This window comes from Balaenoptera acutorostrata, chromosome 20, assembly GCF_949987535.1.
Source record: "Balaenoptera acutorostrata chromosome 20, mBalAcu1.1, whole genome shotgun sequence".
NCBI lineage: Eukaryota > Metazoa > Chordata > Mammalia > Artiodactyla > Balaenopteridae > Balaenoptera > Balaenoptera acutorostrata.
In genome coordinates, this window is record NC_080083.1 from 39,318,558 (window position 1) to 39,331,086 (window position 12,529).

Genomic DNA, 12,529 nt, shown 5'->3' on the forward strand with positions numbered 1-12,529 from the left:
TGTGTGAGCCATTCAAACATAGGCAGGCATACACAGGCATATGGCTTTAAGAGACCACACTGATGCCTTGATAATTTAAAAGAATACAAACATTCCATATACATATATTAATTAGCAGTTAATGACTGGGCCACTTAGTCATAAAAATTTGCCTTTTACATGTTGTCTAATTATCATTTTTCCCCAAATTTTGCGTTGTAGGAATACTGTTCGAAGATTCTTGGAAGAAAACTGAAAACGGCATAAAGTGAAGATCGACATTAAAATGAGGTGAAAGAAAACTATAGTGGCATAGAAAAAGTATAAAGCTCAGTTAGTTTTTTTTGTTTTTTTTATTAAAAATTAATTCAGGACTGATGTGACCTACCAGATTTCAGAACATGTATTAATAGCATATATATGCCACTGAAAACTTAGGTCCTGTATCATATTTTTTTCTTTAAGACTTTTTAAGAAATATTACCTAAATATGTGGCTTGCTCAGTGTTTAATTGCAAGTTTTCATTCTTGGACTTTGAAAACGAGATTAAACGTTAGTATTTGTGTGAATCAGACTAAGTGGGATTCCATTTTTACAACTCTGCTATACCTAGCCTTTGGATTTAGAAGTGAAAATAAAGTATCTCTGACTTTCTGTTACAAATTTGTCTCTGTCATTGAAAAGTTTTAGTATTAATCTTTTTCTAATAAAGTTATTGACTCTGAACTAGTCCCTTGTTTTAAATATGAGATACGCTGTTACTAGAGATGTTGGTGTACAGTTTTATCTGATTTGTTCTGTTTAAGACTAATTTTTATAGAATTTCCACAGTTTAAATGTTTTAAATAATGGTGCTTCAATTTGGGGTAGTTATGAATACATTTGAATTATGCTTTTAATAACAAAGATATACAATGAACTAGAATATATTTTTACATCCCTGAGAGATTTCTTTAGTAGTAGAAAATTCAAAATGTCCTTCTGACGAACACTATCATCCTCCAGCTATGAAATAATGATGTAGAAGAGCATTTCAAGAACTTTTAACTAGTTTTTGGTCTTAAAATCCTGTATCAAGATTTTTTTAACCTGGTCTTGTTGGATTATAAATGTATTTATTTCTATGTATGGGGTGTATGGTACATATAACAAAGATTAAAAAAAAAAAAACTGATGCTTAAGGTAATGGGGATGTGGGGGGATCGTGTACAGCAAATTTGGCAGCACGTTTCTACCTATAGCCAGCTTGTGACTGTGTAAAAATATTAGCTCCAGCTACATATACCATGGCAGTTCTCTGTGCTTTATAATTTTCAGATATCGTCATGAGTTTATAGGTGGGGAAACTTGAGTTAGTGCGTTAAATGACTCACCCAGTGACTTATGGCTCCATGTTGGTGGAGAAACTAGCACATGGAATCTAGGTCTCTGCCTTGTGGTCCACTGCCTTACTGTTATGCCACTGTATTCATTCTAATAGGCATAATAATAGGCTACAGAATTTACTAAAATACCCTCCACCAAGCTTTGGAAAATAATGAAGCTGCCACTTCAGAGGCTTTGTATGAGATAATGCTATGGGGACGGAGCATTCCTGGCTTACCTAGCTAATCCTGGAGATGCAGCAGTAGATGGATGGGTTATCGCTGAATTTGTCAGAGATGATTCATGGGAGGATTAATGTAAGATGGGAAACAGTCTAACACAAAGTCGACCACCTCCCAAAGCACTGCTTTGTGTAGTTGGACAAGATTGTGGTTGTAGGAATAAAGGTCATAAAGTGATAGTTTATTCTATTCTATTCATATTCTAAGTATTAAAAACAGAAGAAATTTACTTAAGTATTAAGGTACTTAGTCATTAAGGTATTAAATCATGAGGGTATTAAAAGTGCCAGCTTTGTTCTGTTCTGCCTCATGTAGAATCAGTAGCTAACTTATTTTAATGAAGTACACTGAACAAGTTCATGAAGTCTTCATCATTTTCATCTTCATCTGTATGGATCACTGTTGAAGTTAATGCAGGATTTGAGGGGGAGGCCTGGTCCCTTGAGGTGTCCATGACTAAGGTCTGGCCTTAGTTGTGGAGATCTAGAAATTGGGTCACACCCAACACCCAAAATTATCAGGCTCAAGAGGAAATTATTCTTACTAACCAAATTCACAGAATCCAATATAGAGGCCATGTGCTAATTTACACTAAGAAATACACATTTCTGTCATGTAGACCAAAAAGTTGTCAGTTGGCTTAATGCGTCTCTTTGAAAAGCCTTTAAGGGGAGCCAGTTTTTATTAACCAGAAGATTACTTGATAAGATTGGAATCAGCAATCAGGGTTTTTTTAATTTTGGAAAATTTAAGACACAAAAGTAGGAAAGTGTAGTTAACTTTTATTAAAGTCCATCACTCAATGGCCATTCTTACTCTTTGTGTGTGTTCCCTGTCATTTTCAAGTAAGTCTCAGACATATTTAATTTGTAAATATTTCTGCATGTATCACTAAAAGATAACAGTTTATTAATTAAAATAAATTGGATGAACTTTTAGTTGGTCAACTGTAGTGCTGGTCTGCTAGCTTACTTTCCATTGTGCCTCTCAAGGGTACCTGGTAATTGAGTCTGCTGTTCTGGCATCCTCCCTTCTGCAGTGTAGAGACCCTGCATCATCGCCCTTTTTGTTAAGACAGTTTTTCTTCAAACAGATTATAATACAGTAATTTTTCAATTTAAATTAAAACACCTTTCTTGCCTTCCTGAGCTAATCATATTGCTAGCCTAGAGACATTTACCTTCTTTCCTTATAGCATTACTCACCTGCAGGTGATCTGTCTGGTTTCTTCAATATAGTTAAGTGTCACAGAGGATAACCAGCCCTATTTCTAAGGTCTGAGAACACTTTGACTGCATGTAGGTTGAGTTCAGCTACCTGATTAAAACTTTCTAGAGATGTTAAAACTGAAAAATTTAGGGTGAAAGTTTTTTGAGCTTCTGTACATTCTTTGCTTTTAAAAATGCAATGTAGGTGAGCTGTGCGAATGTTTTTAAACATTCTAAATGTGCATGAAACAAAAAAATTTGAGAATTGTAAATATTTTCTGTGGGATGGGACTTCATTCAGGATTGGTTTTCAGGTTTGAGTTTGGACTGATTTTTAGTTTATGAAAGAACCCCAGGTGACTGCTTTTTAAGAATTTTGTGTGACAATTGTAATGCTTGTATATGGTTCAGAAAAACAACCAGAAGTGTTTAGTGATCTGTCTCTCTTCTACTCCTGTCCCTCTCTTCCTCTTCTACAGGAGCTACTAGTGTTAAGAATTGTTTTTCCAAGTGGTTTTTGTGGGGAGGTGGGGGTGAGGGATGTAAGCATTTATGTATGAATCTTTTAGGATATATGGTAGTATAGCGTACGTTCTGAATCTTGCTGTTCTCAGTATATTTAGAGGCATTTGAGACATAGGAGATAGGAATTTTAAGTTTAAACATGTAGTTTTCAAAAGTACATTTCAAGTGAAAGAGAAGTAAATGTATTTTTCATTGTTGTATTAGATTTTTTAATTTTCTAGTTTAAAAATGCAGTTTGAGAGTTTCATAGTTGATCTATTTCTTCCCCTCAGCCATCCCAAATAGATCAGTTGTCAACAGCTTTAAAAATGTTTAGGAACAACAGCTTTGGAAAAGAGTGTGGCATAACTGTGCCATGCTTGTTGTGGCTCTTCCACCCCTAGATACATACCCTAGAGAAGCTCTTATGCCTGTGGGCCAGGGCATGGATGCGAAGATGTCATAACCGCATCGTTTGTAATAGGAAGAAAAGGAAACGAAAACAAACTGGAAAGACTTCACACGTCCAGCAGTCCACTGGATAAATCCTGTGATGTATTCCTATAGAGGAATTACACAGAAGTCAGACCGAACTACAGCTGCACATGTGAACGAGGAGTCTCAATGGTCAAAAAAGCAAGTTGCAGAAGAATACATCCACTGTGGTTCTGTTTCTGTGAAGGTCAAAACCAGGCCGTTAAATATATGGTAAATGGAAAGCAAGGAAATGATTAACACAATTCAGTACATTGGAGGGTTGGAGGGAAATCGTGAAGGGCAAGGAGGAGCCTTCAGAGGAACTGGTGGTGATTGCTGAAGCTGGGTGGGTGGTTTCTTTTTTAAACTGTATGTGTATGTGCTTTTGTATGTATGATATTTCTTAATAAAATTTAAATTAAAAAATGGGAAAAGGTCTTGGTGAAGGTAGTAGTAAAACATACATAAACGATGTGTTTCATGAAATTAATCTTCAGTGAGTAGCAGATGTAAAGGGTGCTGTTTCTCGAGTGCCAGATTTAGGGTCTTAATTGTAGTCTTTGAAAGCTAGAAACAGGGCCTAAATGTATGTTTTCTTTGTGATACATTATTTTTGTCTTGATGTTATTTTCATTTGGATGTCCGCCAGGGAGCTGGTGCTGCTTCTGCTGTGTAAGCAGCTTCCAAGAAAGCTTTTCTGTCAGATTTATGCCAATCCAGGAAGGGAAACTGCTGCGGTGAGAAGAGCCATTCTCCTGACCTGTCAGCACATCCTTCCCTTTGTTCAAGTTACATTGTCACCTCAGAGGGGCTGCTCTTTGTTCTTGTTCTACTCTTAATAGGAATACCATGAAGTGTTTAAATAATGTTTGCTCTTTAAGGGGGAAGTGGTTGAGACTTTAAAGGCACCTACAGGTGCATGAAGTTCATGTAGCTAAAAGTCCCTGTATCAGTTAGCAGTGGCCCTCTTACCTCCAACTACGCACCGCAGGTCACTCCATTCTAAATGAACATACATTATGAACAACTAAGAATTCTAGACCATTCCTAAATATGTTGTGGAACTCTTTAGGATAGCATTCTGGTACCTGATTTATTTCAGGTACCAGAAAAAGAACCTCTCGGGAAGTGCACCTTAGAAATTAGTTTTACAATCAGTGCATGAAATACATAATAAAAATTACTCTTGGGACTTCCCTGGTGGTCTGGTGGTTAAGACTCCGCGCTTCCACTTCAGGGGACGCAGACTCGATCCCTAGTCAGGGAACTAAGATCCTGCATGCCAAAAATTAAAAAAATAATTTAAAATAAAAATTACTCTTGAAGCTTCAGATTTTTATAATCTGCAGTCTTAAAACTATGTTGGTTATAGAAAATATGTTTTTGGTGCAGGCTGTATTGACTTGGAATGGGTATGTGTTTTGAATTTGCTTATCAACCTTGTAATTAAGTTGCTACCCTATTGATCTTATTGTACTTAACCACTAGGCAACACTGTGCAGGTTCTGCTATTGTAAGCTTTCCTCCCAGCAGTAGTTGTTTTCAAATAAATTTATTCTACCGTGTTCACTTAAAAACCACCTAAAATCTCACTTTTCCACAAACAGTAATTTTGGGCCATTAACCAACCCTAAGTCCCTACCTACATTTACCTTATTTAAGAAAAAATTGAAAATAACTTAGGGACATGACACATGGGGATTGACCCCCTGTCATCCCCTGTCACAGCCCTGGCAATGGAACACTAAGCTCTGGGTGGAATTGGCTTTCATTAGGGGCCATGCTATTTTTTTTTTTTTAATTAATTTATTTATTTATTTATTTATTTTTGGCTGCGTTGGGCCTTCGTTTCTGTGGGAGGGCTTTCTCTAGTTGCAGCGAGTGGGTGCCACTCTTCATCGCGGTGCGCGGGCCTCTCACTGTCGCGGCCTCGTTGTGGAGCGCAAGCTCCAGACGCGCAGGCTCAGTAGTTGTGGCTCACGGGCCTAGTTGCTCCGCGGCATGTGGGATCTTCCCAGACCAGGGCTCGAACCCGTGTCCCCTGCATTGGCAGGCGGATTCTCAACCACTGCGCCACCAGGGAAGCCCCCATGCTATTTTAGAAATGTGACTTACATGCTGGGCTTACGTTCAGTGCTGAGGTGCTCCTACCATAATCCCGTGGACACTAAGTAAATTGCAGATTCAGGTTTCATATTCATTCATTTCATGAATGAAATGGTACACACTTCACCTGCCCTAATCAGAACATTTTCCACCTTTTTGGTATTGGTTGCGATAAGTGTTGATGTTAATGCCTCAGTGTCCCTTCACCCTTCATCAAAGGTGACCTATTAAGAATTTGGAGGTGAGAGAACAGTGGCCTGTTGAATGTACTGGAGGAGACAAGACATTGTACTTGCCCAGGAGGTCTCTGGTAATTAAGGATTAGCCTTAAGGTCTCAGTTCCATGAGGATTAGAGATCATTTCACCCGCGTGTGTAAAGAAGTGACAGTGTGGTGTGTCTTGTTGGAAGTTGGTAAATGGAGTCAGGCATGAGTGCTTCCAAGGTAACAAGCAGCTGTTAACTAGAAGTTAGCAAGTTGACCCAGAAGGATTCCAGGTGGTGTGGTAGGGAATAACCTAGCATGGGATGTGATCATAACCCATCTTGGAACTAGTTAGTGAGGGCGCCAACTTGGTTTTTTTTTTTCACCTGTTTAATAGAGTTCAATGCTGTATGCTGTGCCTTGGCTTTTCTGCAAGTTGTATGTTAAAAGTACCCTCAAAGATGGTTACTTACTTGTGTTGTCATAGGTAAGTTAAAAAGTGTGTAAAAAGGAAATGATGGTTTTAGAAACTGGGATATTTGAACCAGTGTGCCAAGTGGGGTCCTGGCTTTCCCAGCTCATCAGCTCACCCTGCCCTTAATGGAGTTCATGTGAACAGATCCTGGCCATTTGTCCTGACTGAATCTCAGGAGTGCATACCTATGCCTGATCAGGATTGGGGTACAACTTTACAAACTAAACTTGCGTTGATAAGTATCATACTTACAATTTTTTTATACTTCTGTTTGTCAAAGCATTTTTTAAAAAATTTTACTTATTTATTTATTTATGGCTCTGTTGGGTCTTCGTTTCTGTGCGAGGGCTCTCTCCAGTTGCTGTGAGCGGGGGCCACTCTTCATCGTGGTGCGCGGGCCTCTCACCATCGCGGCCTCTCTTGTTGCGGAGCACAGGCTCCAGACTCGCAGGCTCAGTAGTTGTGGCTCACGGGCCCAGTTGCTCCGCGGCACGTGGGATCTTCCCAGACCAGGGCTCGAACCCGTGTCCCCTGCATTGGCAGGCAGATTCTCAACCACTGCGCCACCAGGGAAGCCCTGTCAAGGCATTTTGAACGTACTCTTCTCCCAGCCCAGAGAAGTTGCAAACAAGGAAATGTAATAAGTACACATGTGAAGCTAGCAAGCTGGTACGTACGATCCAGGCTTCATTATTTACAAAATACTGATTCCAGTTTTTTGTCTCTGGGATTTCTTAATATGTCATTTTTGCAGCATTGCTGTTGTAGCAGGGCTTCTCTAACAGAGACGGTATGTGTTCTATCAGTTCAGAGCTTCCATTTTTCATTAAAATGAGTTCTACTTCTTGAAAGTCCTATAGTCTTAGGATGTCTTTGTCCTTAATATGGAAAAGAAATTATATAATGGTTCATAAATACATGTGAAGTTAATATAAAAAGGCTTAATTATATTGGCCAAGCATTGTTTTCTGTCTATACATGGTAAACTAAGTCAGCAGTTGAGAATTGTTTTTTCTGTGTGTGTGTCTTTTTTTTTTTCCCCTCAGTCCATGTTGCAGGTTTCCAAAGGGAATGAAGTCCCAATTTGAAAAAAAAACTTTAGGCCCAAGAAAAAACTGTAGGCCAGGGCATTTTAAAAAGAAAACTATAAAGTATGATCATCCCACCACTTTTAGTTTACAAAGAATATACTATTAGCCAAGGCACCAATAAGAATTGCTAAAGGCATTTTGAAAGTTGCTTTTTTTAAAAAAATAATGCCCAAAGAAATGAGAATTTTCCTCTGAAGTTAAAAAGTGAGATTTGTATTTTGAATCGGGAAAATATATAAAAATGCCTCAAATTTTGTTTCCTGAGATTGCAAAGGCTGACTGTTGCTAAGCAGATAAAGAGTGGGTTTGTATTTTCTGTCCTGGGGACCAGTCAGTTTTGTAGAGATGGGAGGCTGGCCATACTGAACTAGGGTCTTAAATGTGGGTATTAGTTGTAATTCAGACAATTTTAAAAGGGTTGATGAATTAGGTAAGCAAATCTGTAGAAGCACCAGATTGAAAATAACCTAGTTACCATGTTTGGCTGTCCTGCAGCCAGAATTTCCAGTGTCTTGGATTTTGTTTTCATATTAGTAATGCAGAAGCTAGTGATTGGCTTCACAGAACATAATTTTACCCACCTAGAGCCCAGTCTATTTAGAAACTTGTAAACCCTACCTTTCTGAGTAGTGTGTTTGGTAGCTTTCTGATTTTTTCCACTTGCTCTGGGTTAATCCCCAGTTCACAGCAGCTCACTTTTAGTAGATTTTGGTAACTCAGCTCTTGTCTATCCAGTTCAGCTTCAATGAAGTCATTTTCCTTGTGGCTCTGAATTCTGACTTTAAGCACCAGCTCTGGATCACCCACAAATTTATTCGTAAAAGAAACAAAACACTCATTTTAAAGCCTTTCAACGTTATCAATTATTACAGCAAAAGAACTGAGTAATAAGTAGATCTGGAGCTTTTATAGGCAAATATAAACTTTTAATTATCTGAAGCTTTTATTGGAATGCTGGGCAAGCTCTGGGGTGTATGCCCCATTATACCCACCAAAAGGCTTGCAGTTTGAAGCCAGGCTAGGATTTAAAATATGCAGTGGGTGATATGCATCACCCTTGGCAATACATAGGCGTTGTTTGTGCCTTGTTGGCTATTTGTAAAGCTTCAAGGAAATGTGTAGCCCTGGGGCTCTGTATTCTTAAGAGTGTAAATCATTCTGTTAACTACCGCACCACCTGGGACTTCAAGGTGAGAGGTAGGCCGAGAAATAGGATAATTCTACCATCTTCTGGGACAGTGGCATTGAGTGAGTCTTAAAACTTAGCTGTTGTAAGAAGGAGCAGTTTTGACTGAAGGTGGAGGGAGCCAAATGGTGAGTTTGGCTTTGCAACATGGTCTGGGGGCTGAGTCCTCACCTAGGCAGGTGTCATCAGGTTTGGCATTATCACCTGGGTCAGTTGGCAACTGTTGATTTGCGCCTTCTTGTGTATATTCCCCTGAGAAAGAATTGGAGAAGGAGAGTTGAGAAAGAGCAGCCGCACAGCATTTAGCGCTCCAGATCCGCCAGTTAGGCGAGGGGCAGTAGGGCCCCATCTCCACTTCCTGCTCTGCGGCTCCTCCTCCTCACAGGAAAAACTGCCGTGAAAAGGGCAGTAATTACATTCAGACTTGAAGAGTAATTTTCCTTAATCACCGTTTAAATCATGAAAAGGAACTGAGACAGTATTTTTGAATGGTATGTAATCTTGAGGAGGAAATATTTATAATCTGTGCACTTAACTCGTTTCTACTTAAATACATTCGGCACTGAGAGCTTTGTGTCTCCGGTTCTTTAGCAGAGTTATAGTTAGAAGAGTCCCTTTATAAGGAGAAGTTTTCTCAACCAGAGGGAAGGGAAAGGAGGAAACATTCCAGAGTACTTTCCAGGTGCCAGGCCTTTTATGTACTTAGAATATCCTTCTAAGCCTGCTCTGTGCTGGGCACTGTGCTAAGCCCTGGGGAAATGATGATTCAAACAACAACAAAAACCCAAAGTGGTGTCTGTCCTGGCGTTTACAAGTTAGCAGGAGAGATAGATATTGATCAAGTGACCTCAAGTAAATGTGAAATTACGGTTGTGGGCATGGCAAGGGCAAGATACACCAAAGTGTGAAAGCCTGGAAAGGAGTTAAGAAAGTTCTCCCTGAGGGGCAAGTGTTTGATCTGACATCTGAAGGCTTAAGTAGATCTGTAGGGTAGAGAGGGAGAAGAGCTTTCCAGGGCCCTGGAACAGCAGAAGGCCCTGTGTGGGGAGGCAGTGGCTCTTTAGAAGGGAGAAAAGCAATTCAACATGGCTGCAGGGCAGAGGGCAGGGAGGGACCGTGTGCACCAGATTGTGTGGGATTATCTACTGACCTACCCAGTCTGTAGCCAGTAGGCACGTGAAATGGGATATGCTCTAAGTGTAAAATACACACTGGATTTCAGAGACTTAGAAAAAAATGTAAAATTCATTAATTTTTAATATTGGTTATGTGTTGAAATAATAGTTTTGATATATTGGGTGAAGTAAATATATTAAAATTAATTTCACCTGTCTTTTTAATGTGGCTACTAGAAAAATTTTAATTACATATGTGGCTTATGTAATATTTTAATTGGACAGTACTGGTATGGGTGAAAGACCTGTATTCTAGAACAATGCCAAGCCATTAGACAGTGTTCAGGAGGAGGCTGTCATAATCAGACTTGCATTTTTTTGGGGGGGGGAACCAGAAACCTCATTGTCCTCACAAGAATCCTATGGGGTGTAGACATTATTCCCGTTTTCAGACAAGAAAATTGGTGCCGAAAGGTGAAGTAACTTGCTGGAGTTTGCTCCATTAGGAAATGGCAGCACCTGGATGTGACCTACTAATTACGTGGGGCCCAGTGCAAAATGGCTACCCAGGGAATTGCACCCTCCCCACCTGAACACTCTGGTATCTGGATGGGGGTGGCCGAGGGACCCCAGCCCCTGCCTCTTCCCTGCTCAGTGGACCTCAGAGCATGCCCTGCCTTGCCCGCCTCTTGCTTGAGTCGCTGCCAGGGGCCGAAGGTGACAGCAGAATGAGGGAGTGGTAGAGGTTACAACATGATGGGCTGAGAGTGGGACCATACATTCGAGCCACAGCTCCCAGCTCCCAGTCCCCCAGCACATGCCCCATTGTCCCATCTGATTTCACTTACAGAACAAACTAAATATTAAAATTTTCGAGCCAGCGACCACAGAGCACTTAATCCCAAGCGTGAGGCCTTCATGTAGGGCCCTGCACAACTGCTCTGATCTCAGGCTCATGAAGCCAGTCCTGCTTAGGGCTTAAATCGTGCTTTTTCCACACTGCTAAATGCTTCCCCAGAAATGAGATGCTCTCGCCCAGCGCAGCCCTCTCCCAGGACAGAAATAATGTCCCTACCCCTGGGGCAGGGATCTGCAGTCTAGTCCGTGCCCTTCCACTCTGGGCCGTGGAGGGAGCTCTGCCCTGGGCTGGGAGACAGCCTTGCAGCAGCTGAGCCTCAGCCCCCCAGATACCTGAACTGGAATGATGCCCTCTCCACCCCTTCACTACTCACCCCACACAGAGCATGAGATGTCCCCCAGCTTGGCCTACCACGTGTAAAAGCATTTAATTCTGTGATGAATCTGTCAGGATACGATGCCCTGTGGATGGACAGGGTCTCTTAGAGGTCAGAAGGCATGCTCTTTGAAGTCAGGCAGATTTGGATCTGTTTTTCCTATGCTATTTAGTAGCAGTGACACCTTAGACAAGTTACGTAATCTCTTTGAGCCTGTTTTCTGATCTGGAAAATGGGATTAATAATCTCTAACTCACAGGTTGTAAGAAGGAAATGAGAAAGTGAACAGAAAGTACAACCCCTCCTGGCACGTAGTGAGCACCAGTATTTGCTGGCTGCTATTATTAATTATAGCTATTGATACTCGCCCCCCCCGAAAGGACCCTTGGTCTACTTGCTCTGCTCTTGACTACACCACTGGCAGAGTGGGGGAGGGCACCCTGCTCCTCCCTTCCTCAGGCCCCTCCCCTATCCTCCTTGAGGACCATGTTGGAAACAGGAATTAAAGACTCACCTGCAGGCTTCTCCCTCATGTCCTTTTGGGGTTCAGCCATGGGTCAGCTCTGTGATCTGTCAGATCAGCAGCCCCTCTTGCATTTATGCTGAGCTCCCAATCAAATAAAAAGCACGTTCTAAAGCCTTAGTGCATCTATCTGCAGTGAAACAATAATATGTTCTTGTCATTGGCTGGTGAGATAGGGCAGGGTTGACCTATTTTACAGATAGGCAAACGAAGGCTCAGGTGTGTTGTATGATTTAATTTGCACAGGATGCTGCAAGTGAAGGAAGGGACTGAAATTCAAGGCTCTCTGCTCTCTCCTCGGGCTGTGTCTATGGGGAAGCAGTGCAGGCTAACCTACCCAAGGGCCCCTGGGAGGGGAGGCCTTTGGTGGCACAGCCCTCCTTGGGAAAGGTTAGCAGCTATTACCTCAAGGGATAAGAAAAAGCAAACAGTATCTCGGATTGGACAGACTTCCCCTCCTCCCCAATTCTCACTCCCCTTTCTCCCAGCCCCTTCCTCAGCATCTGTGAGTGACAAGAAAGCAGGAACACCCGAGCCCATACCTGGGGAGACTCCGCCTTGGCAAGGATCCTGAATCCCTGATTCCAAACATCAAAATGGAGGAGGCAGGGGCTGGGGCAGGAGGTTCAGTGAAGGGTGGGTGGGGCTGGGCAAAGTCCTGGGCAGGGCTGCTGTCTCAAAGGGCTGAAGGTAGGAACTCACATGTTCGGGGTGGCTCTCCCATATCATTTAACCCTCCAGTGTCAGAAGACAGGGCATCAGGTGGGCCTCAGCATCATAAGGCTAGAGGGAACCTCAGAGATCAGAGCCCATAGGTT

At 41.6% G+C, this 12,529-nt stretch overlaps 2 protein-coding genes across 10 annotated transcripts in view; one reads left to right on the forward strand and one right to left on the reverse strand.

Annotated features, from left to right (window-relative positions):
• LUC7L3 (LUC7 like 3 pre-mRNA splicing factor) overlaps positions 1-706 on the forward strand; it is a 24,614-nt gene extending 23,908 nt beyond the window's left edge. For 5 of the 9 annotated variants that reach the window (XR_009006269.1, XM_057535679.1, XM_057535675.1 and 2 more), the window contains one exon: positions 202-706. Coding sequence is in view for 2 of the 9 variants with exons in the window: in XM_057535679.1 (XP_057391662.1) it covers positions 202-235 (34 nt within the window). In the remaining 7 variants the exon portion in view is untranslated. The other 4 variants (XM_057535672.1, XM_057535680.1, XM_057535674.1 and 1 more) reach the window with 1 other exon arrangement.
• Positions 707-7,295: 6,589 nt separating this feature from the next.
• Positions 7,296-11,760, reverse strand: ANKRD40CL (ANKRD40 C-terminal like). Its single transcript, XM_057535684.1, is given in 4 exon segments — positions 7,296-7,439; positions 8,271-8,431; positions 9,010-9,090; positions 11,703-11,760. Coding segments are annotated over 4 exon segments (426 nt in total). The 5' UTR covers positions 11,743-11,760.
• Positions 11,761-12,529: the final 769 nt, after the last annotated feature.